The 21952-nt window shown below is 52.9% G+C and overlaps 1 protein-coding gene across 1 annotated transcript in view; it reads left to right on the plus strand.

Moving 5' to 3' along the window:
* The window catches only part of COTL1 (coactosin like F-actin binding protein 1), a 39647-nt gene extending 19110 nt beyond the window's left edge, over positions 1–20537 (plus strand). The window contains exons 3-4 of the mRNA XM_044255628.1: positions 4346–4503; positions 19247–20537. Coding sequence (XP_044111563.1) covers positions 4346–4503; positions 19247–19357 — 269 coding nt within the window. The 3' untranslated portion in view covers positions 19358–20537. The remainder of the gene's footprint in view (positions 1–4345; positions 4504–19246) is intronic.
* Positions 20538–21952: the final 1415 nt, after the last annotated feature.

Raw genomic sequence — 21952 nt, forward strand, 5'->3', positions numbered from 1 at the left:
CCTGTGTGCCTGGGGACGCCCCTGCTTTTAAATGCAGAGGAGTGAGCATAAGTGTGGTGGGTGCAGAAAGCCCAGTAGAAGGAGAAGCAGGGAGGCCACGGTTGGGGCTGGCAGGGCTTGGAGGCACTGAGGCCCCCGCCTGGGGCAGTTTCAGCAGAGAGGTGAGGACCCAGGAGCCACGCCCGGCACAGATCCCCTTTTCTGTAACCCTTACCGCTGCCTCTGGACTGTGCAGATGGGGACGCGGAGGTTTAGAGCTCTGCGTGCATCTGGTCCAGGTCGCAGAGCTGGCGTGAAGGTGGGGGTGCTTCTAATGGATTGCAGAACTTGGCCTGTCAGCCTGGGTGCTGGGGAGCAGAAGGCAGAGGGGGACTAGCTGAGGCAGCAGCTGGTGTAGACGGCTGTGCAGAGGCCTGGGCCCGGCTCCCCCCACCGGGGTTACCCGGAGCTGCAGCCCCAGCTCCTGAGCCTCAGGCTGGAAAGATGCGCCGTGGGTCCTCTGGGGACTGAGCAGCACCATGAGGGTGACGGGCGTCCCCAGTCCCCACGCCCTCCTGGCCAGCTGCCATCATAGTGTGCACACACACAGGGACGTGCACACACATCCAAACACACGCGTGCAAGTGTACACACACGCGTTCTCCCCGTATACGATGTGGCTTCGCTCTGCCTTTCTGGTGGTACACCCACGTTTTCCTGTGTGTGAGCGGGGTGCCTGCAGGAGAAAAGGGAGGGGAGGTCTGTTCTCCACTCAGATGCTGCACGCGTGTGTTTTGTGAGCCCCGTTTGTCCAGAAGCAGGGAGGTGGCCCAACTCATGACTAAGAACTAAAACTTCCCCCTGCACCAGCCAGCTGGAGGTCAGAGCAGGCTCGAGCCTCCTTCAGGGTGAGTGGGGGAGAGAGGCTCCGGGTCATGTGGGCAGCTCCAACAATGTCGCTCCGACAAACCCGCTTTTCCCTGCAGACTCAGCTGACTTTTCAGCGTCTGGGGCTGTACATGTTTGTGAGCATAACGTGACTCTTGGATTTTCAAAAACGTCAGCAATCATGTCGGCCACAGCATTGTCAGATAAGCGCCCAGCAGCCACTTAGGAAAACCTGTCCCTCCTGTCAGTAGAATGTAAATGACATTGGGGCAGGTCTGCTGCCGCCAGGGTCCCTGTGCCCTTGGTTGGGAGGGTGGGGGTGGTGGGACTCACTTCTTGTGCGTCTATCTCATGCCTGGTCCTGGGCTGGTACGTGGGACACACAGCTTGGAACTTCCCCATGTGGAGGCTTTTGCCAGTGATGGGGCGCTGGGGATCCAGCTGCCGACACAGGCACCCAAGCCTCCAGGCTTCCAGCATGGGGATGGGAGACAGAGTGGTTCCCATGGAAACAGGCAGCTTTGGCACGAGCAAGTCGGGAGGCTCCCAACGTGCGGCCCTGCCTCCCTCTCTGATCAAGGCAGCAGTTTCATTAAACACCCTGCCACGGCGTCTGGGTTTCCTCCACCACGGCCGTGCAGCTGCTCAGAGGAGCGTGCTGGCTTCCCGCATGCAGCGCCAGAACCGGGGGGCGGGGGGGGCCTTCCCCCCAAGGCTGCACCAGCCACGCGTGGCTGCGTACGTTCAGTTCCCCCGTCCTGCCACCCCGTTTCCTGTGCTCACTGCCCACCTGGCCGCGCCGTCCCGTGGCTGCAGCCTCACGGAGGTGTTCCCACTGTGGCCGGGCCGGTTGGGTGCACAGTGTTCCTATTTATTTAATCCTTGCGACCGACTGATGAGGGAGGTGCAGAATCACGCCAACCGGGAAACCTCCCAGACGTGCCTCAGCAGGTGAACGGATGAGCAGACGGGGGCGTACCCATACCCGAGAGTATTATTCAGCCGTAAAGGGGGGGACCGATGACGCCAATGTGCAGAGTGAAGGAAGGCCACGGATCGTGGGCGTCTGTCTACATGAGATGTCCCGAGTAGGCAGATCCAGAGGCAAAAGGCAGATTTATGTTGCTTCGGGCTGGGCGGAGGGGCAGGGGAAGGACTGTCATGGGTAGTGGTTGGGTCGCAAAGCATCGTGGGTGCACTCGATGCCGCGGAATTGTACCCCGTAAAGTAGTTACAAGGGTGAGCCTTCTGGTCTGTGACTTTAACCTTTTGCTGTGACTTCTTTTTTAAGAAAAGGAAAGGATGAACCAAAAAGATCACCCCATTTTACAGATGAGGCAGCTGAGGCTCAGTGCTTGGGGATTAAGTCCGAGTCCTTGAGGATAAGAGCTGAAGCCCTCCCCCTGTTTGGGAGTCCCCGGACTTCTGCTTCCTTCCCTCCCGTGGCCAGACTGCCACCAAGCCCTGTTGATTCGGCCTGTGAACATCCCTGCGACTGTCCTTCTCTGTCCCCACTGACCCCCATTGTCCAGTCCCACAGTGGGTGTCTGCCAGACTCCTGTGGCCGGGCAGACACACCCAGGCCACCCAGGCTTACCGTGACGAGTCACCTTGGCCCATCCCGTGACTTCTGAGCCCCACCCGTCACACAGTGAAATGCCTGTTGATGAAGAGGACAGTGGTGTCCCCTCCGCTGTGGCCCACCTCACAGCATCATTATAAAGCCAATCTGAGACCGTGAAATATCAGTGTGTTTTATAAACTGTGACTGGTGATTGTGATCCGTTCCCTTGAAGACATCAGTGCCGTGGAGCTGCGTAGCCTGGACCGCGGGGTCCAAATCAGGAGCCCGGGCTGGCCGAGAGCTGTGTTCCTTGGCTCCCTTGGGTGCGCATGAGACAGCATGGCTCACGGGCCAGGATGTGCTCAGGCTCTGCTGTTCCCAGCCAGGCAGCGACCTTAACCAGCTTTAGATGGTCTTCTTTACACTCAGAGGGTGTGGGGCCTTGGGTCTTGCTGTAAACCTATATGCTGTGTGGGGTTCAGCAGGGAGGCATCTGGGAAGTCTAGGAGGAAGATGCCTTGATTTTAAAAAAGAAAATACAGAGAAGCCCCCATGTGGTCCTTGGACCCACAGATCAGTGTCACCTAGGAGCCCTTCCGAGATCTGTGAGCTCTGAATGTGCATTTTGGGGAGATCCCCAAGCGATTCAGAGACACACACACATGCCTGCACAGCACAGCTCTCCACTCTCTTTGGGGACTTGAGAAAGCCTAAAGGCAGTAGCTAGAAGCCCTTTGAGAACAGAAGAGCTGAGCCGAGAAGTTAGCCAGAGGTGAACAGCCCGAAGCTGGTACTGGGCAGCCATCTCCCCTTAGGGACAATGATGAGCTCTCTCCAATAATGGCAATTAAAATACGGACTATTTAGGAACTAAGCTGAGCACAAAATGTTGGTGGAGAATGCAGAGGGTCTTCACTCGATGGGGACACAAACTGCCCAGAAGTTCATTCTCAGCTGGGGGCTGTTCCCCCTCCGAGAGGACGCGGGGCAATGTCTGGCCACGTTTTTGGTTGTTGTAACTGGGGTGGGGGGGCTGATACTAGCCTCCAGTGGGCGGGGGGCCAGGGATGCCGTTCAGGAACCGTGCCTTGAACAGGCTAGTCCCAACCACTAAGAGTGATCCAGCCCCAAGAATCAGGAGTGCCGAGGCGAAGAAACCCTAGACCATCCTGTGGGAAACGCACACTCTGCAGGGTCACTCTAAAATCTCAAGACTGTCGCCAATATTTTTATAATGCGTAACAGTGGCGGGCCATCGGAAGGGACAATAATGGAAAAAAGCATGGTAATGAAACAAAAGATGGATAGATGTGGACGAGTGGGACAACCCCCCCCTCCAAGGCCTTTTAGTAGCAACAGATCTGTAACATGTAACCAGCAGGACACACCCAGCGGAACCATACTCAGCATTCTTCCTTGCGCTAACCATCCAGCCACGAGCTAGACATGCCCAGTGGTCCTAGAGACCTATCCCACGCCAAGATCAGGGCCACCCTGTCCCCGCACTATCCACCCCCCATCTCGGTTCCCATTCCGAGCAGCGCCTCAGGGGATAAGAAGACCCGAGGAAGTTCTCGATAAATCAGACCCAGAATCTGAGCCTTCCTTGACCACGTGAGGGATTGGGGGTGGGGAGCTCAGGGTTAATGGCCAGTGAGGCCTGTGTTCCCATACCACCATGGCCTTGAAATGCCCACATGGTCTCGGGAATGTCCCGTGCCCCTCTGCTCCCAGCTGTGAAATGGGCCTCGGAGACCTGTGGCGCCGTCGCTGGATTGCACGAGTTGGCCAAGGTCAGTGTTGGGCTCCTGCCGCGCTGCTCTGGGAGCATTCTGGCTCATGGTTCCTCCTTGGGAGCAAAGTCTGGGAATGTTCTCACTGAGCACGGTGCCCTGTTCTTGCTGTTGACGACAGATGACGTCCGGTTGTTTGCCTTCGTGCGCTTCACCACGGGGGATGCCATGAGCAAGAGGTCCAAGTTCGCCCTCATCACGTGGATCGGCGAGAATGTCAGCGGGCTGCAGCGAGCCAAAACCGGCACGGACAAGACCCTGGTGAAGGAGGTCGTGCAGGTTAGTGGTCTTGGGTCCTTTCTGGGTCTGGGCGGGTCATGTCCCACCGAGATCACCATTCCCAGGGACGGGGTGGGCTGGGTTGAGCTCCTAGGATGGAAAGCAAGCCACGCCACATCTCTGGATCCCCAGAGCCACTGAGGACATGTTCCCAGGGCTGTTGGTGGGGTGCGGGCGGGGGCTGTAGCTGGGTTTGTGGTCTTGACCACCACATAATGGAAACGTGGCCGCTGAGGGCCTACCTCTGGGATGGGGAAGGTGATTCGTGAAGAAGGGGGCTGGAAGGATGACCAAAGTGGTGGCCACTGCCTACTTGGATCATGGGTGACGGTGGCTGACTTCCAGGGGTGGCCGTGAGGGCACAATGGGAGACTTCGGCACATGATGGGTGCCAGTAAAAACACCTGTACTCCCCAGCCCTTGCTAGGTTAGTAGGAAGAGGGGTTTTGCCCCTGAGGTTTCTAAGTTTTACGTAGAGGTCTCTCTTGCCGGGTGTTTCTCTGGTCTGGATGTAACCAAAACTGATACCATCAGAAACGTCCGAGATGGTTCGTGGGACGAGGGTTGGGGTCCCACTGAAAAGAGGAAGTCTGATTTCCAGAAAGATAAATCGGGGTGGAAGGGAGGTGAGGAAGAGGTCTCTCCTTCAAAGGGTTCTCTCTTTTGCAAAAGGGTTTCTCAAAGCCCACGATCAGAACGTGGTATGGGCTTGCTTTCTGAGCCGATAGAAATATTCTTCAGTTGACTGTGGTGATGGTTGCACAGATCTGAGACTATGTGAAAAGCCATTGAATTATAAGAACCAAAACCAGAACAAACACAAGCATAGGCCGTATGGTTCGTGGTATCGTGCGTTGGATCCTGGAGCAGAAAAACTGGTGAAATCGGAACCAGGTCTGGAGTTGAGTTAATGGTAACGTTTCTGGGTCAGATTCTCCACTGTGCCAGCTTAGCGCAGGAACGTACGATGTTAGCCAACACGCACATGGAGTGTGGGGTGTGTGGGAACTCCCCCACGTCCTTCCTGCAGCTTTTCCGTAGGTCTAAAATTATCCCACAAATAAAACTTGGGCTTAAAAAATCATGTTAGGAAAGAAAAAAGAATTCCCATCCTTGCATTATGGTGGCCTGTCTTTTCCGTTCTTCCTGCCAGTTCTGGGGGCGAGCTCCCCCTGCCCCTGTGCATCTCAGCCCGAAAATCACACTAGGTGGGCACCACCCCCCCGCCCCCACCGCCGTAATTTCATGAGTGATACGGCTGCAGTCTCTGTCACGAGCGTTTTTCTGGTGGCTGAGTGTGCGGTTCAGTGTACTGGTGCACAGTAATGTACTCAGTGTTCCCCTGTTGTTGGCCTTTTGGGCTGCTTCCAGTTTTTATTTTTCTAAGTAATGTTCTAACCAACATTTTAATAAATGCAGCTCCTTTGTCTTTCCCGCTGAATTATTTCTTTAGGATACGTTTTCAGGAGGCGGGGTTCCCAGAGTCCACAGGTATGAAAATCATTTTTAGAAAGGTCTGAGTTATCAGCTGGTCTTCTCTGAGTGGGTTAGCACCAGGTCTGGGAGACAGTAAGTGTTTATTTCATAAATGTCATGGAGTTCCCGTCCTCCCCAGCATCACTGGCTAACACCCCGGTTCTGGAGAGCCCCCTACTCAGGCCCACGGGTCCGTTTGGGGTTAATGGTTACCCAGCTTTCAGGGCTCTCCTTTGTGGGAGCAGAATGAGAAATACCCGAGTGCCTGTTTCGGGGCCAAAGGTCTCCTGCTGAATGCCACCTTCCACGCACATTCCTCTTGCCGCTGGCCAACCTGGACCTGCGCCTTCGTGGCCAGCAGGGAAGGGAGGGCGTGTGGGAAGAGAGCGCTCGCCAGTGGGACGGTCTTTTGAATCTTGCCGGTCTCCTTTTGTCTTTCCGTTTAAAAAATTATGGTAAAATGCAGTGACATAAAATTGCTCATTTTCCCCATTTTCAAGCGTATGACTCAGTGGTGTTAAAGCACAGTCACAGTGTTGGGCAACCACTATCCCTATCTAGTTCCAGAACATTTCCGTTCACCTCCAAAGGAAACCCCATCCCACGAGCAGGCTGCAGAGTTCCTTTCAGGTCTAGAACTCGGCTCAGTTTAGTTGAGTGAGCCGGGGGCCAAGGCTGATCTCAGGAAATAGAATTCTGCGGTGTGAAGTTTCACTGGGGACTGTTGGTTGTTATCCATTTGTCCGAATGCTCAAAGACCTTGAAGCAAAAAAGGGGAATTGCGTGGCTTTCTAAACTGGGAAGCACACAGTTTCCGGACTTGAGGTGTGGCTAGATCCAGGTTTCCAGCAGTAGCTTCCTCCCATCTCTCTTTTCTCTGGGTCTGGCTTCAGTGGCCTCCGTACAGCAGCAACGGTCCAGGCTATGGTGGTTCTTCTGGGTATTGATCCTGGGGAAGAGGGAGCCCTTAGTGTCTGTCATTCCCTTAAAAGGACCCTGATTGGCTCAACTTAGGTCACATGCACATCCCATGGGCAGGGAGGCGGGGCTTCATGATTGGCAGCTCAGACAAGTTCCCAGGTGGTAGATGGAAAGGGAAAGTCACCCATGTCCACCAGGGTGGGGGAGCTTGGATGCCCTCTCGAACTGCAGGTGCAGTGAGACATTTTTGACCTTTACCTTTTGCCTTTGTCACTTCTGCATTTAAAAGGGTTTACTTATTGGGGCAGCTGGGTGACTCAGTGGGTTAAGCCTCTGCCTTCAGCTCAGGTCATGATCTTAGGGTCCTGGGATCTAGCCCCGAATTGGGCTCTCTGCTCAGCAGGGAGCCTGCTTCCTCCTCTCTCTCTCTGCCTGCCTCTCTGCCTACTTGTGATCTCTGTCAAATAAATAAAATCTTTTTAATAAATAAATAAATAAAAGGTTTTAATATCCGAAGCTATCACAATAGCTCATGTGTATGCTACAGTTGCAAATGTACCCATTTGTTATAAAGGGTCAATTACACCGGCACACTGGTGTCTTTCCACAGTCATTAAAATAGTGCTGAGCCTGGTGCACCTGCCAGTTTCCCCTCTGTTTCATAGGGACTCAGAACAGATGTTCTCTAAGGGACCTTCCAGATGGGCCAGTCTGGATTCTGAGGACTGTGGCCCATAACACTTCTCCACCTGCCTCTTACCATGATTTCCACATGAAGAAGAAGTGGGTTGACTGTCAGATTGCCAATAACCCCCCGGGTTTTATTGTAATGAAGCAATAGACCCACACCCTGGTACCTTGCATGACATGTAGTCGATAGAAATGGGCGTAAGAGACACTGGAATCCGAAAAGGTCAGTCTTCATGCCCCCACTGCCTGGCCATGCCCAAGTCACTCTCCCTTCCTGGGCTGTAGTTTCCTTATCTATGTAATGAAGAGTTGAGTGGGTTAACTTGCTATGTCATGTTCCGTTTTGACACACTCGGAAACGTTTTCATTTAAAAAATGTGGTGCTTTTGTCTAGGACAATGTTCCTTTAAAGGAGCCTCAGCTTACTTTGTCGGTGGGGGTGGGGTTGCAGTGCTGTGGGTGGGAGGGCAGCTCTTTGAGCCTGCTGGTGTGGGCTCCCCTTCCAGCGGCAGCACCTGCTGGCCACCTTGGGTATGTTCTTCCCTTCTCTGGGCCTCAGTCCTCTGAAGTCCAAAATGGGGGTAACGCAGTGTCTGCCTCTCACAGTTGAGCAAATAGGGGGAGGTGCTTAGAACCACATCGGGTAAGGACCTGGATGTGGTAGCTACTATTATTCCCAGCTTCCCCTTTTTCTTTTTTTGCTTTTTTAAGTTTTATTTATTTGACAGAGATCGAGAACACAAGCAGGGGGTGCAGCAGAGCTGGGGAAACAGACTCCCCGCTGAGCAGGGAGCCCGATGCGGGGCTCGATCCCAGGACCCTGAGATCACGACCTGAGCTGAAGGCAGATGCTTAACCATCTGAGCCCCCCAAGAGCCCCCTGGCTTCCCCTTTTCGACAAGACCTTGAGGCCTGGCTCTCCATCTTCGTCGTGCATTATTTCCTTAGGAGACGATAGGTCTGTGGCCGAGCCGCGCGGCCTCGCTGGCCTGCACATGGCTTGGACTGGAGCCCCCACTGTCCGCACCGCCAGAGGTCCCGGCCTCGCTCACCCTGGTCGCTGCCGATGTCAGCCGGTTCATCCCTCCCCCGGGCCTGCTGTCAGGTGCATTAGCAGATGGGGAAACTGAGGCCTGGGGCACTGCTAGGACTTGCCCCAAAGCCCGGGCTCACAAGCAGCAGGTCCAGCCCGGTGCCCAGAGGAATTCAAAGTCAGAAACTTTGACTGTGGATGTCTAGGCTGTGCTCTGTGCCAGGCTGAGAAACTGAGATGGGTCCATGGCCCGGGAAAGCAAGACAATCAAGATGGGCTTCCGGGCAAGGCGGGCTGGACAGTGGTAACACCCGGACCGGGGTTCATTGCAGGGTTGGGGGGGCTCGGCCGGATGGACAGCGTGCCTGGCTGCCCCACCCCGCCTGTCGCCTGCCGCACAGAAGGGCCCGCCCGGCTAGTGCTGCGGACAAAACACACGGGCCATTGTTCCGGTGCCTATGCGGGATTACGGGGACAATGCAGGCCCCACTGCTAGGGGCCTGCTGTCCCGTCTGGCCCAGGCTGTCTTGATTTAGAGCAGACTCCGTCCGTGATGCAGCGTGCTGGCCTTGCAGAATGGCTTTATTCATGTGGTCCTTCTGTTTATTTTTTAACACCCTATGAAGGCTCATGGGTCCGTCTCTGCTTTCAGCCTTGGGAAAGGAGAGCAGCCATGTTGCCCCCAACAAGCAGCGGGGACAGGAAGGGTGGACGTTTCAGCGACAGTGTGGAACTAATGGCTTAATGGGAGTTCTCACGGCTTCTAAACCCCAGGACTGGGGTCGGCGTAAATGCTAGACCTCCTCTCACCCCACAGGGCTGAGACCAGACATAGCTAACACTCCAGCCAGAAGGCCACGTCTGTGTACCACTGTGCTAATAATGCACATAACAGTAGTTTTATTGTGCCCCCGCCATGTGCTTGGCACTTAGGACGTTCCCCTATTAAAATCATTAATTTTTTGCAACAAGGCTGGTTCTATCCTTATCCCCATTTTATAGATGAGGGGCCTGGCTCCCAGGGAAGCCAAGTCACTTGCTCAGGGTCCCAGTGCTTGGACATGGCGGAGCCCTGCTCGGCGCCCAGACCACCCAGTCCCAGAGCCCCAACATGGTCACCTGTCCCTGCGGCCCATTTCCAGAGTCCTCAGCACCAAGAAAATGTTCTGAGGTCACATGCGGTTTGGAAACCCTACCTCTGTCGATTCACATGGCCCATTAAAGGCTCTGGAGAAGTTGTGTGGGAAATAAACCTCTTAGATTTATTTTTAAACTTACTCCATCTTTTTGATGGAAGGGCCTTTAAAATAAAAACTGGAAATGGCATATCATTGCTCAGCACTTGATTTAAAAAAGAAAAAGATGCTGCTGTGTCAAATGGAAAAGATCATGGGCTTAAGGGGGCGCGAGGCCCAAGTTGATCTCCTGGCCCCTTCAGCCCTTTGCTTTGGGACCTCAGGCAAGTAGCTTTGTCTTTTGAATCTGTGAAAGAGCTATCCTGAGAAGGAGAGTGTAAATTCCCGTGGCGCTGTCGAAGGATTAACGAAATGCAAGGGGTGGGGAAAGGGTTTCTCTGTTTGGGCGACTGGTGAACTTCTGTTCATCCTTCAAAACCTTCCTTCTTGGTGAAGGTTTTTCCATTCTCCTACCAGCCCCCTTCAGAATCAGCCGCTCCTTCTTCTGTGTTTCTACTGTGATCCCATGAATGATAGATTTCCATGAATTCTAAGTAAATGACCCTAGAAGATAATCTCGAGAGCAGGGACCGTGGCTGCTTACAGAGCCCCCTTGTACCTAGAGGACGAAAACAGGTGCTAAAAAGTGGAGAAACGAATCTGTTCACAGAGGCCTCAGACTGTCTTACTTTTTGCATATTCCTAGGACAGAAGAACATTCCTAAGTGTTCAACAACCGGTCTTGGGATTGTATTAAATTGTGGAAACTGGTTACACACAGGGAGGGATTTGGGGGTGGACTGGAATTTCCAAACACTGGGCTTCTGTTCCTGTAGCAAGCCGAGCTGCTTGCCGCCTGGGTCGGCCGGGAGAACGCACACTCGTCCGCGTCATGAGATTTCTGGGGCTGCTGCCCTCCCTTCAGAGTGCTCACTGCTGCCCAGCACTCTGGAGACCCAATACTCTGGGGACTGGCTGTGGCTGCTTCGAGGCTCTCCAGAGGGTGTGAGCTGTTTGTTTTCACCAGGAATGTGGGTGCTTCTAAAAGCTCATGATTTATGGAAAGACCCTTTATTCTCCAAACCAGAAAGGGCCTTCTGTGCTCATGCATTTCACCTGGGCCTGGGCTCAGGCAAGGGGGCTTTTTGTGGCTTGTGTCCTGTGTTTAAGACACAGAGGACCTGATCAGAAATACAAAGCCCCAGGCAGACTGCAAAAGGCTGTGTGGGTATCAGGGTGGGGTGGGGTGCTGTCATTACACCCACTACTCCGATGTGAAGGCTGAGGCTTGGATGCGTGTGTCCTTGAGCCAAGGCAGAAGCAGCTGGTGGAGGATCAGAGCCCACTTTCCTTGTGGGGATCCCTGGGACCCAGTCTGTGCTCCTGCTCCCAGGAAGTTACGGTTCTTAGGGGAGAGAGGAGGATGGCCCACGCTCTGAGCCTGGAGCAGAAATGGCAGCCACTTGCATAAGCCAAGAGCATTACCCAGCGGGCTGGGGCCTGGGTACCCCCTCGCTAATCTCCAGATGGGTCCCAGCCCTCGGCCAGCCAGTGGTGGCAGGGCCCCGCCTGGTCACCCGCCAGCAGCTGGCCTCCTGACACGGTCACCGGCATATGGTTTGGTTTCCCTGCCGCAGGGACCTAGCTAGAGCACAGTCAGGTCTTCCCCAAAGGAGCCCCAAGCACTGAGTCCAGTCCCCTCCACTTCATGGGGGACACGCGTGTACCCCACGATCTTGCTGGGCTGGAGCTGCCTGTGCTCTTTGCAGCTTGTGTCCTTCAGATTTGTCCTGTTTCTCGTCCCTTCCATGGGCCACTCCTCACTTTTGTACTTCTCTTGCCAGTATCTGTCCCTGGGTACGCTGCCTTGGAGAGTCCCTTCTGGAACCAGCCCCAGGCCACCTGTTTTTTCCCCCAGGGCGCTGTGGTTTTTTTAAAAATGGTTCAGACGAAATGAAGAAATGAAATGATGACGAGCCACAGTCCCCCACCTCCCATAGCGATTTCATGAATGTGTTTTTGGTTTTCATAATTTTAATGTCTGAATACTGTTCTGTTCAGGGAGTGTGGTAGGTGGGTGTGCCCGCTCCTAGTAATGACCTTGGCATGGGCCTCATGGTGGGGGCCACACCCAGCCCACCACTCTGCAGGCGTGACCTCTTGTCGACCACTTCACTTCCCTGAACTTGAGCTCCCTCTGAAAATTTGGGATGATAATATCTAACTCACAGGATTGTAGAAGTTAAATAAAATATGGCATTAAATTCCTGCTGTATATGAAGTGTGCGGTGCGGATACTATCTACTTACTCAGGTTTTGTTGAAATGGGAAGACAATCTGGTGTTTGCTGACAATGAACATCTGTGAGTATATATTATAATAATCTGTTGAATTATTTCCCAGGAAAAATTCCCCAAAGTGGGTGTGGCCTTAGAAAGGCTAGCACAGTTTTGACCAGGCGGAAATGGAAAACATAAGCCTGGGTTTAATTGTGCTTGTCCGTTGATCAATAGCAGGGGCTGTGGGTTAAGAAGGCTTCTGATGCTGAGTCTGGACTCATGCGAAAAGCACCATCATTGATGATGATGTCCGCTGTGGGTGAGGGAGGACCAAAGCATGTTTCCCACATTCCTGCCATTTCCGATCTAGATGTGGCCATAGTCAGACATCAGCAGATGGGCATCGGGGCTTCTGACTGGTCCAGATGCAACCAAAATTCCCGGTGCCCCCATGAAATGTGACCGAATGCCTCTCCCTTGTCCTCTGTTTTCTCCCTTGTGAAGTAGGGTCATGTCATTCGTGAACTGCACGGGTGACGCAGGGGCCTTTGTTCCCGAATCTGCCAAACGTGAGACCGTGCCATTTTGCTGTTTGTTTTTTCCCCTTTTCTAGGATGACTCATGCCTGTTACAAGAACCTGTTCTTTTTGAGTAAATTATACCTTGCTGGAAGGATTTTAAAAACCTGGGCCTTTGAAGTGCCTTAGAATGGTCGTAGGAGGGCAGATGTGGGGGGCGCAGGAGGGGTTGGCAGCTGAACGCCCGGCGGGTTTGATTCTGTGCATTTTCATCTGGTACTTGTTCCTTGGAAGTTTCCTTTTTCCTACCAGGATGCAGGCAGGGGGGCACTGACTGCTTTCCTTCAGCACACTGAGGTGTTTGGCCTATAATTAATCTTCCCCCACTTGGGGAAAAGATACATTGTTGAGGTCAGCATGTGTCTCGTCTACCCCCTGCCCCAGCACACACGCGGGGGAGGAGAGATTCTGTTCCCGGCATTTCTGTGCAGGGGTTAGGGATGGACCTGAAGCTAGCACGCATCTCCCTGTTGAAAGCCAGTCTCCGATCCCACAGTTGACTTTCCTGTGCCAGTTTTCCCCGCTGCCCCTCAGACTTTGGCATCCACTGTAGAATTTGGTCCCATGTTGCCTGGTGGCTTAGATTCGAAGTCATGGATGGCTGGTGGGAAAGGGCCAGGACTGCCTGTTGTCTTGCCCCCTTCTTTCATGGAGCAAGAGACCAGGGCCCAGAGCCATTAACTGCTTCCCATGGGACGTTTCTAGAGGCCCATCTGGTTCTCTTCTGCTCTCAGACTCTCAAAGAGAGCCCTCAGCACCAGACTTTGGCCTTCCCAGGACCTAGGAGAACATCTAGGATACAACAGGTGTTTAGCAGGCATGTGTTTGTTGGAAGAATGAATGGCCTTAGCTTTCCTTCTCTTTGGATACAATGATACCAAAAAAACTTCCCTCACCCAAGTTTGTAGAAGTGTGCATTGCCGTCATCACAAACTTACGTGTCCAAAACTCCACATCAGTTTGTCTTCCCAGACCTTTCTCTACACTCACATTCTCTGCATAGGTTAGTCATAGTGTTCTGGGGAGCAGACCCGACACTTCTACCCCAGTGGCTGGAGGTGCCCAGCTTTTGGGTTGCAGCTGGATTTGCTGTCTTCTCTCTGCAAGGGCGAGGAGGTGTCCGGGTCTCTGCTTTGGTTATTTTGAGGAATTGCCTGGACTTTCCTTCATTAAAATAAATGGTGGGGATGAAGAAACCATTGTGGGTGAGAGAAGAGGAACCAGCCACTCCCTGTACCTTCACTCTTGAGCATTTCAGGAAACTTTCCATGTCAGATTCCCCTGATAGTCTTGGGAACAAAGGGGAACCTAGGATCACTTAAAATATCACCTCGTCATTCTTGGGAACCCTCCTCGAGTGTCTAGGCCTTATGCACACGCATCAGATCCTCCTGACAGTCTCAGGATGTAGGTCTTGTCCTCATTTGCACACGGGGAGACTGGGGCAGGGGGGAGTAGAGTATGGGGGTGGTGGAGTGTGTTGGAGGGAAGGGTGGGAAGTCCCAGGGAGGTGGGGGGAGGGGGGTTCTTGGGGAGGGCCAACTGCTCGAGGTGCAAGTGGACAACTGTTCCTGTTTGTGTTTGGACCAAACCCCAAGCCCACGCCCAGCACATTTCAGGACTAAAGCAGGTTTAAACCCAGGCCACTGGGAGCCATTTAAAAGGGACATGGTTTAGGGGCTCCTGAGTGACTCAGTCGGTTCAGTGCCCAACTCTTGAACTTAGCTCAGATATTGATCTCAGGGTTGTGAGTTCAAGCCCCACATTGGGCTCCACACTGGGTGTGGAGCCTACTTTAAAAAAAAAAAAAAAAAGTTAGAAAAAAAGTGAAATGGTTTAAAACCAAGGGTAGGCAAGTGTTTAAACACTTTTTATTTTTTTTATTTTTTTTACAGATTTTATTTATTTATTTGACAGACAGAGATCACACATAGGCAGAGAGGCAGGCAGAGAGAGAGGGGGGAGCAAGCTCCCCGCTGAGCAGAGAGCCCAATGTGGGGCTCGATTCCAAGACCCTGGGATCACGACCTGAGCTGAAAGCAGAAGCATTAACCCACTGAGCCACCCAGGCACCCCTTTAAGCACTTTTTAAACCGGCCTTGCAGATAGATGCTGGACTGTGTACAGAGCCTGGTTCTAACCTGTCTTTGTCTGGAGTCACCTTCCTGGGAACAGAGTACCAGAAGCATCCACCGGAAGCAGTGTCTGTTAGACCTTTGAAATACGAACATTATGCACTTGAGAAACATCACAGGGACAAATGTGTCCTGAATTGGGTTATTGCATGTCTCGAGGCCATCCTGGAGTCAGGTTTAGATGGGTGGGCCTCACAAACAAGAGGGAGGGACTCTTTCTGGAAGCTATGAGCCAGGGACAAAGTGTTCCTAGATATGACAGAGAAGATCATTCTGGAACCACAGGTCTGTGCCTCCAGACAGTCCCCTCTTTCTTTGAAGCCTTTGACATGTGGCTTTGGTGGCCTTGAGGGTATGACAGGCTGTGGTGGGAGGTACGGGCAGTCTGGAGCAGAGGGAGAGAGAGGACAGGGCAGACCAGGCTAGAACCTGCCCCCCGACCCCCTGCACCGGGGCCCCTGCCATGAGGCCACTGTGTGCCCCAGGAGGAATTGCTTCCCCTCTCTGCTTTTTTATCAAATGAGGGGGTGAATGTCAGAGTTTAAGGTTTGTGTTTTTTTTTTAATTCTGGATCAAGACAGTGAACATTTCCCGGCCTCCCAAAAAATCCCCCTCCTCCACTCCTATCAGCTGAGCTGTTTTATGACTCTGGATTCTCCTTGACGGAGCACGGTATTCTTTCTGACTCTTTCCTGTTCGCTCTAGACCCGCCCATCACCAGCCACACGTGGCCGCTGAGCACTGGGGTCTGGCCTGCTTGCCTTGCTCTGTGCCATGTGTATAAAATGTGCACAGGGTTTCGAAAAGTTCCTGCATAGAAAAGAACATGGAAGGTCCCATTAATGATTTAGTCTATTGGTTCCATGTTAAAATGGCAGTATTTTGGATCTGTAAAGTTTAGATAAGAATCCTATGAAAATTGGTATCGCCTGTCTCTTTTTTCCCTTTTTTGCTAGAAAATGAAACATTCCCTGTTTGTTAGCACTGCTTCAGAGTCAGGACTCCTGCGGCTGTCGGCATCACCTATGTCTGCCCTGTAGGCGTTTGGTGACACGGGGAAGGGTGCTAGGGACAGTGGCTGAGGGTAAAGGTGTGAGCAAAGGGGACGGTGGCTGTGCTTTGCTCAGATGTGCTTTCTGGGGTCCTCTGCTATGGGCTAGCCTTATGTAGGCTCCTTCCCATCCAGTGTGTTCCCAGATTGAGGGTCTGGCTGCCTACAGGGCTGGTTTTGCTGTTTCTGCCTCTTTTTGAAAGGTCACAGTGAAGCTCACTCCCTGGGGCACTTGTGTCCACTGTGCCAAGTGGAAGGCCCCTTCTGAGGACCGCTGGAAGGAACTGCGGTGGGGAAGGGAGGGGCCGATGTGAGTTGGGTTTTATTTTATTTTATTTTATTTATTTTTTTTTTTTTTTAAGATTTTATTTATTTATTTGACAGAGAGAAATCACAAGTAGATGGAGAGGCAGGCAGAGAGAGAGAGAGAGAGGGAAGCAGACTCCCTGCTGAGCAGAGAGCCCGATGCGGGACTCGATCCCAGGACCCTGAGATCATGACCTGAGCCGAAGGCAGCGGCTTAACCCACTGAGCCACCCAGGCGCCCGTGAGTTGGGTTTTAGGCTGACTCAGACCTTCTGGGGAATTTCTGTAGCGTCCACACCCTGAGGGGAAGTGTCAGTGCACCTTTGAAGCCTCTGGGGGTACTGAACATCCTGTGGGGGGGTGGGCTGTGAGGCTTGGTGGGGCCCCCTCTACATGGCTTCACCCCCTCCCATTCCTTTAGCCCCCTGGAAGGCAGTTGCTTCTCCCATCAGGAGAGCAGGTAAAGTTGCCTCTCTGTGTTTTTTTGGTTTTTTGTTTGTTTGTTTGTTTTTTGCTATGATCATTTTTGCCTCACCTTCTGGTTTTTAAATCATGTCTGCGGTATCTAGTATAGAGTTTGGGGGGTGGTGTTTTTTGGCAGTCTGATACATAGCTATTTTGCAGGGGTAATTTTGCTCATTTATGTTTATTGTTATGTTACATTTTTACTAGACTCTCTCATTCCAGATTGCTCCTTTTTTGGCTGTGATTTGTTTTCCGTATGCTTCTGGATTTAAGTTGGACTCTGCATAGCTCCATGTACAGTTTCCCTGTAGATTTCTTAGTGCCTTATCAAACCTCTTGTTAATCTCAATCTTGTTGATCTCAATCTCCTAATGGCTAACAGACGTGAACAGGAGTGCTCATTTTTCTTTAGTGGCCATGTATAGATAGCACACAGCAGGGGAACTTTGCACTTCCTGCTAGAGGCATCTTGAGCTGTTGGCTTCCTCCTCCTCTTCTCTCTGCCTCCCACCCCACCCCGCCCCCCTTCCCTGTCACTGGGGCTCAGGTTGAGAAACATGTCAGTTCTCGGTTCCCCTTCCTGGCCCACACGTCCAGCTTGTGTTCAGTCACTGTGCTGAAGACAGACACCGATGCTGAGCCACACAGGATGGTGGGATGGGAATAGAGAGGGTCAGAAGGTTGTTTGGTCATTCTGGGCTAGTTACACAATCTCTTCAAGCCCAACCCCTTGGGTCTTATCTTAGAAAGAAAGAAAGCTAATATACCGAGGGAGGATTAAGTGAGAAGATGTGTGAGGCTGCACCTGGCACATACAGGTTGCTTGATAAATATTAACCTTCCCCTCCTCCTCCCTGTTAGTATCTTAATGGCTTGGCATGGCAGACAGTTTGTCTTTATACTGTGAAACTTGACCTTGTGTGTTCTCTTGGTTTACTTATTCTTCTTGGAGGTTTGGTGACTTTTTTCTTGGTAGTCTTTTTTTTTTTTTTTTAATTGAAGTGACATTCAGAGAACATAAAATTAACCATTTAAAATTCTACGATTCGGGGCGCCTGGGTGGTTCAGTGGGTTAATCCTCTGCCTTCGGCTCAGGTCATGATCTCAGGGTCCTGGGATCGAGCCCCACATCGGGCTCTCTGCTCGGCGGGGGATCTGCTTCCTCTCTGCCTCCTCTCTGCCTGTGTCTCTGCCTACTTGTGATCTCTGTCTGTCAAATAAATAAAGAAAATTAAAAAAAATTGTACGATTCACTGGCATTTAGTTCACTCACAGTGTTGTGTGACCACCATCCCTCTGTAGTTCCCAAACATTTTCATCCCCCCAGAAGAAACCCCATCCCGATTAGCACTCACCGCCCCCCATTTCCCCTCAAACCACAAATCTACTTCCTGTCTCCGTGGATTTGCCTTTTCTGGACATTTCTTATAAACAGAATCGTACAGTATCCGTGGTCTTTCATGTCTGGCTCAATGGTTTTGATCATCCAGGATATTGTGTATCAGCACCTCATTCCTTTTTACGGCAGAGTAATACTCCATCACCCGGACAGACTTTACAGCTTTTCTGTCCACAGACATCTGGGTGGTTGCCATATTTTGGCTGTTAGGAATAATGCTGCTGCGAATATTCGTGGACGAGTGTCTGTGGGGATGTGTGCTTTCTTTCCTTTGTGTAGTTCTCTAGGGATCAAGTTCCTGGATCATATTAAAGGGTTTTAAGAATTAAGTTTGCTGGGGCGCCTGGGTGGCTCAGATGGTTGAGTGGCTGCCTTTGGCTCGGGTCACTATCCTGGGATCCTGGGATCGAGCCCTGCATCGGGCTCCCTGCTCGGCGGGAAGTCTGCTTCTCCCCTTCTCTCCCCACACTGTCCCCCCTGCTTGTGCTCTGTCATTCTCTCAGTCAAATAAATAAATATTTTTTAAAATAAAATAAAATCATTAAGTTTGCCAATGTGTGACCATGCCTGGTACCCATCGGCACTTAAGGAATGGTGGTCATTGTTTATGCTATTTTCTTGTGGATTTTTTTTTTTTTTTTGGATGATATTCTTACCTTCTGATTTGTTACTCATATTTTGGCAAATTTCTTTGTATTCTCCTCTTTCACCGTCCTGAAATTTCCCGAGTTTGCTGAAGTCTTGGGGATCCATGTAGCAAAATAACTGTTGATTCTTCGTGGCTCGGTGTTCTCAGATGAGCCACATCACCTGCCACGCGTCTTCATGCCACAGAGATTTACGTCACGTGGGCCAGGCTCACGGGGATTTGTGGCTGAAGTCTGTGCACTCCAACTCCAAGGGTGGACAGTGGCTGTTCCTGTTCAGCTCATCAGTGGCTGATGTGACTGCAGCCCACCATGGTGCGCATGTTCACACCATGGAAATGGGCACAAGTTACCGTTCAGGACCTGTCCCTGGCACCCCCACCCCCAGCCGCCATACTGTCTCTTCACCCACTTCCTGATCTCCAGTCACGACTTCTTCCTCTCTTGCCAAACCATGCTGCCTCCAAATTTTTATTTTGATCATTTCTTAGTAGTCTAGGCTCCAGGACTTTGTGGTATGTTTTCTGAGCAACACTTTCATCCTGTCCCTTCTTCACGGGAACTCTGTGTTTTATTTTGTTCTTACAGAATTTTGCTAAAGAGTTTGTGATCAGCGATCGGAAGGAGCTGGAGGAAGATTTCATTAAGAGCGAGCTCAAGAAGGCGGGTGGCGCCAATTACGACGCGCAGACGGAGTAACCCCCGCCCTCGCCCTGCCCCTTGCAATGTCACCTGCCTGCTCCCCGGGGGAGGGGACCGCGGCCTCAGCCACCAGCCCGCCAGCCCACCAGGGACAGGAGACGCCGTGAGAGGCAACACCCCCCCCTGTCTGCAGCCCACCTCCCCTTCCCTGCTCCCCTCCTGAGTGCCCCCCCGCCCACGCCTTATCTCCCGAAGCTCATGGAACATCTTTCTTTCATCTCCCTTTCCTTTTCCCCCGCGTTTGCTTGTTCTAAGGAAAAATCATTTTGATGCCGAGGCCACGCACCTCAGCAGAGCGGAAGCTTCTCCTGCGGTGAACCCTTTTCTTGGCCTCTCCTGCCACCAGCCTGCATCGCCCGGGGGCGGCCAGGCCGCCGTCTGGTGTCCCTTTGCACCCACCTGCTCGGGGGAGGAGGCCACCGTGCCCGTCGGGGGGTCTCCTTGACCCACACACACGTCTATCCCATGTATCAGGCTCAGGCCACCCCCCCCACCCCTGAGCGTGCTCCGGGGCCCCTCACCCACCCCCCCCATTCAGGGTTGCCTAAGCTGGGGATCCATCCAACGGGGACGGTGCTCGGCAGTGAGACGTTCAGGCCCGACTTCTACCGAACAGAAGCGAGAAAATTTGCCTTAACAGTTGCCCGGCCGTTGCATGGGCCTGCAGTCTGCAGCGGCTCCTTCCTACCCTTAGGGTTGAAGTCTCATCGTGGCACAGAGTGGGGACACAGGTCCAAGTCCAGCAGGGACAAGGAGTCCTTCTGGTTTCCCTTCAGGGGCTCCCCCAGCGACGAGGACACCTGGGAGGGAGGCCGGGGTGCGCGGCAGGAGTTTGGGTAGAACTGGGGGCCGATGCCTCACTTTCGGGGAGGCCTTCTGTGCTGGAGAGGTGGGCAGCTGCCCCCAAGCCGCTGGTGGAGCAGGTCCCCGCCCTCGTGGCACCAGAAGGTCTGCGGCGTTCATCCCGGGTCGGCAGCGCACGTTCAAGAGGATTTTTTTTTTCCAAAGGAAGATGAGATTGGCTTGGTCCTTCGTGAGCACGGTTCATGTTCTTTTTCTTCTTTTCCTTGCTCGTTTCATTTGGGGGTAGGAAATCTGTGCTGTACTGGGGTCGGGAAGAGCATCTGTCCTCAAACAGTTGACAGAAATAAATGTTTTTTTTTTGTTTTTCAAAAAACAGGCTTGTCTGGTTTGTCTGGGAAAGCAGAGTTTTTGACGGGACAGAGGGAGGCCGTCACGTATTCCGATCTAACAGGCGTTGGTGGAGCCGCTGGGGGCGAGTTCCATCCATATTCAGTCCCTTATTTCATTTTTAGCAACAGCCTGAAGAAACGGGGGCCATTTGTGTCCCTGTTTTATGGAAACTGAGGATCAGGGAGACGGAGCATGTGCGCCCCCTGAGGCCGCCTGGCTAGCAGGTGCAGACAGAGCTGGGACTCGAACCCAGGTCTCCCTGTCCTCTGGCAGGGTCAGGGCAGAACCCAAAATCAGAGTGGGAAGGAGCCCTCCAGCCCGCCCCCAGCCGTGACTGGGTGCTAGTATCTGCCCCCTCTGCTTGTAGCTGTGTGGTTTTAGGCAAGTTAGTTTACCTCTCTGGGCCTCGGGTTCCCCGTCTGCAAATTTAGCAGAAATGTTGACAGCTGGGATGGGTCACAAGGCAGAAGGGGCAGCCGTGATCAGGAAGGTGTCCCGTAGGGGCTCAGCTCTCCTTACGTCAGGCCCACCACTGGGTCTTGTCAGCTCTGCATGCCCCAGATTTTTCTGACACTTGGAACAGAGGGAGCCAAACTAGGTCTCCGGCTTTGTGGCTTGTGGGTGTTAGTTAGCTCTGGTCAGAGAACTCGGGACAATTACAGATAAGGATAAGCCCCTTCTGGAAGCGAAGCCGGGCTCTAGGAGGGGAAATTCTGAAGGTACTGGGCTTGGTCAGAGGCATCAAGGAGGGCTTCCCTGAGGAGGTGACACCACCTGGGAACTGATGGAGAGGAGCAGTGACGTGGGCAATGGGAGTGAGGTTGGGGGGGTGGGGGTTAAGAGGTCTGCGGACAGAGGCTCCATGGGGATGTTTGCTCCCGGCAACAGCAAAGAGGATGAAGCTGGGTTTATGTGTCAAGGAGCTTGGTTTGAATGTCAAATGGCAGCTCAGGCCTTTGTGGGGATTTCAGAGGCACCTGCTGACATTGGGAGGTCTCTGAGGGCAGAGAGAGGCCCTGCCGGTCCACGTCTCCATCCCTGTAACCAGCGCCCAATAGGTATGGGGCACCATCGCCTAGAATTCCCTCCCCCAGCTCCTGTCCCCACCCAAAGCCTGGGCCAGCCCTGAGCCCTGTCCGCTGATGGAGGAGTTTGGGATGGAGCTCTGGGGACCCAAGTCTCTGCTTACATGTGCTCGGAATGACCACCTGGTCGTTCAGCAGCTGCTCCACATTACCCAAAATCAAATGGCGGACGACAACCACCATCTTATTTTGCCCTGGATTTTGGGACTCGGGAATTTAGGAAGGGCCCAGCAAGGCGGTTCTCACTGGCAGGGGTCTCGTTTGGTTGAGGTCAGATCCACAGGCTGGACGTCCTGGCGTCCGGCAGCAGACG

The sequence above is a fragment of the Neovison vison genome, chromosome 7, assembly GCF_020171115.1.
Source record: "Neovison vison isolate M4711 chromosome 7, ASM_NN_V1, whole genome shotgun sequence".
In the NCBI taxonomy this organism is placed as follows: Eukaryota; Metazoa; Chordata; class Mammalia; order Carnivora; family Mustelidae; genus Neogale; species Neogale vison.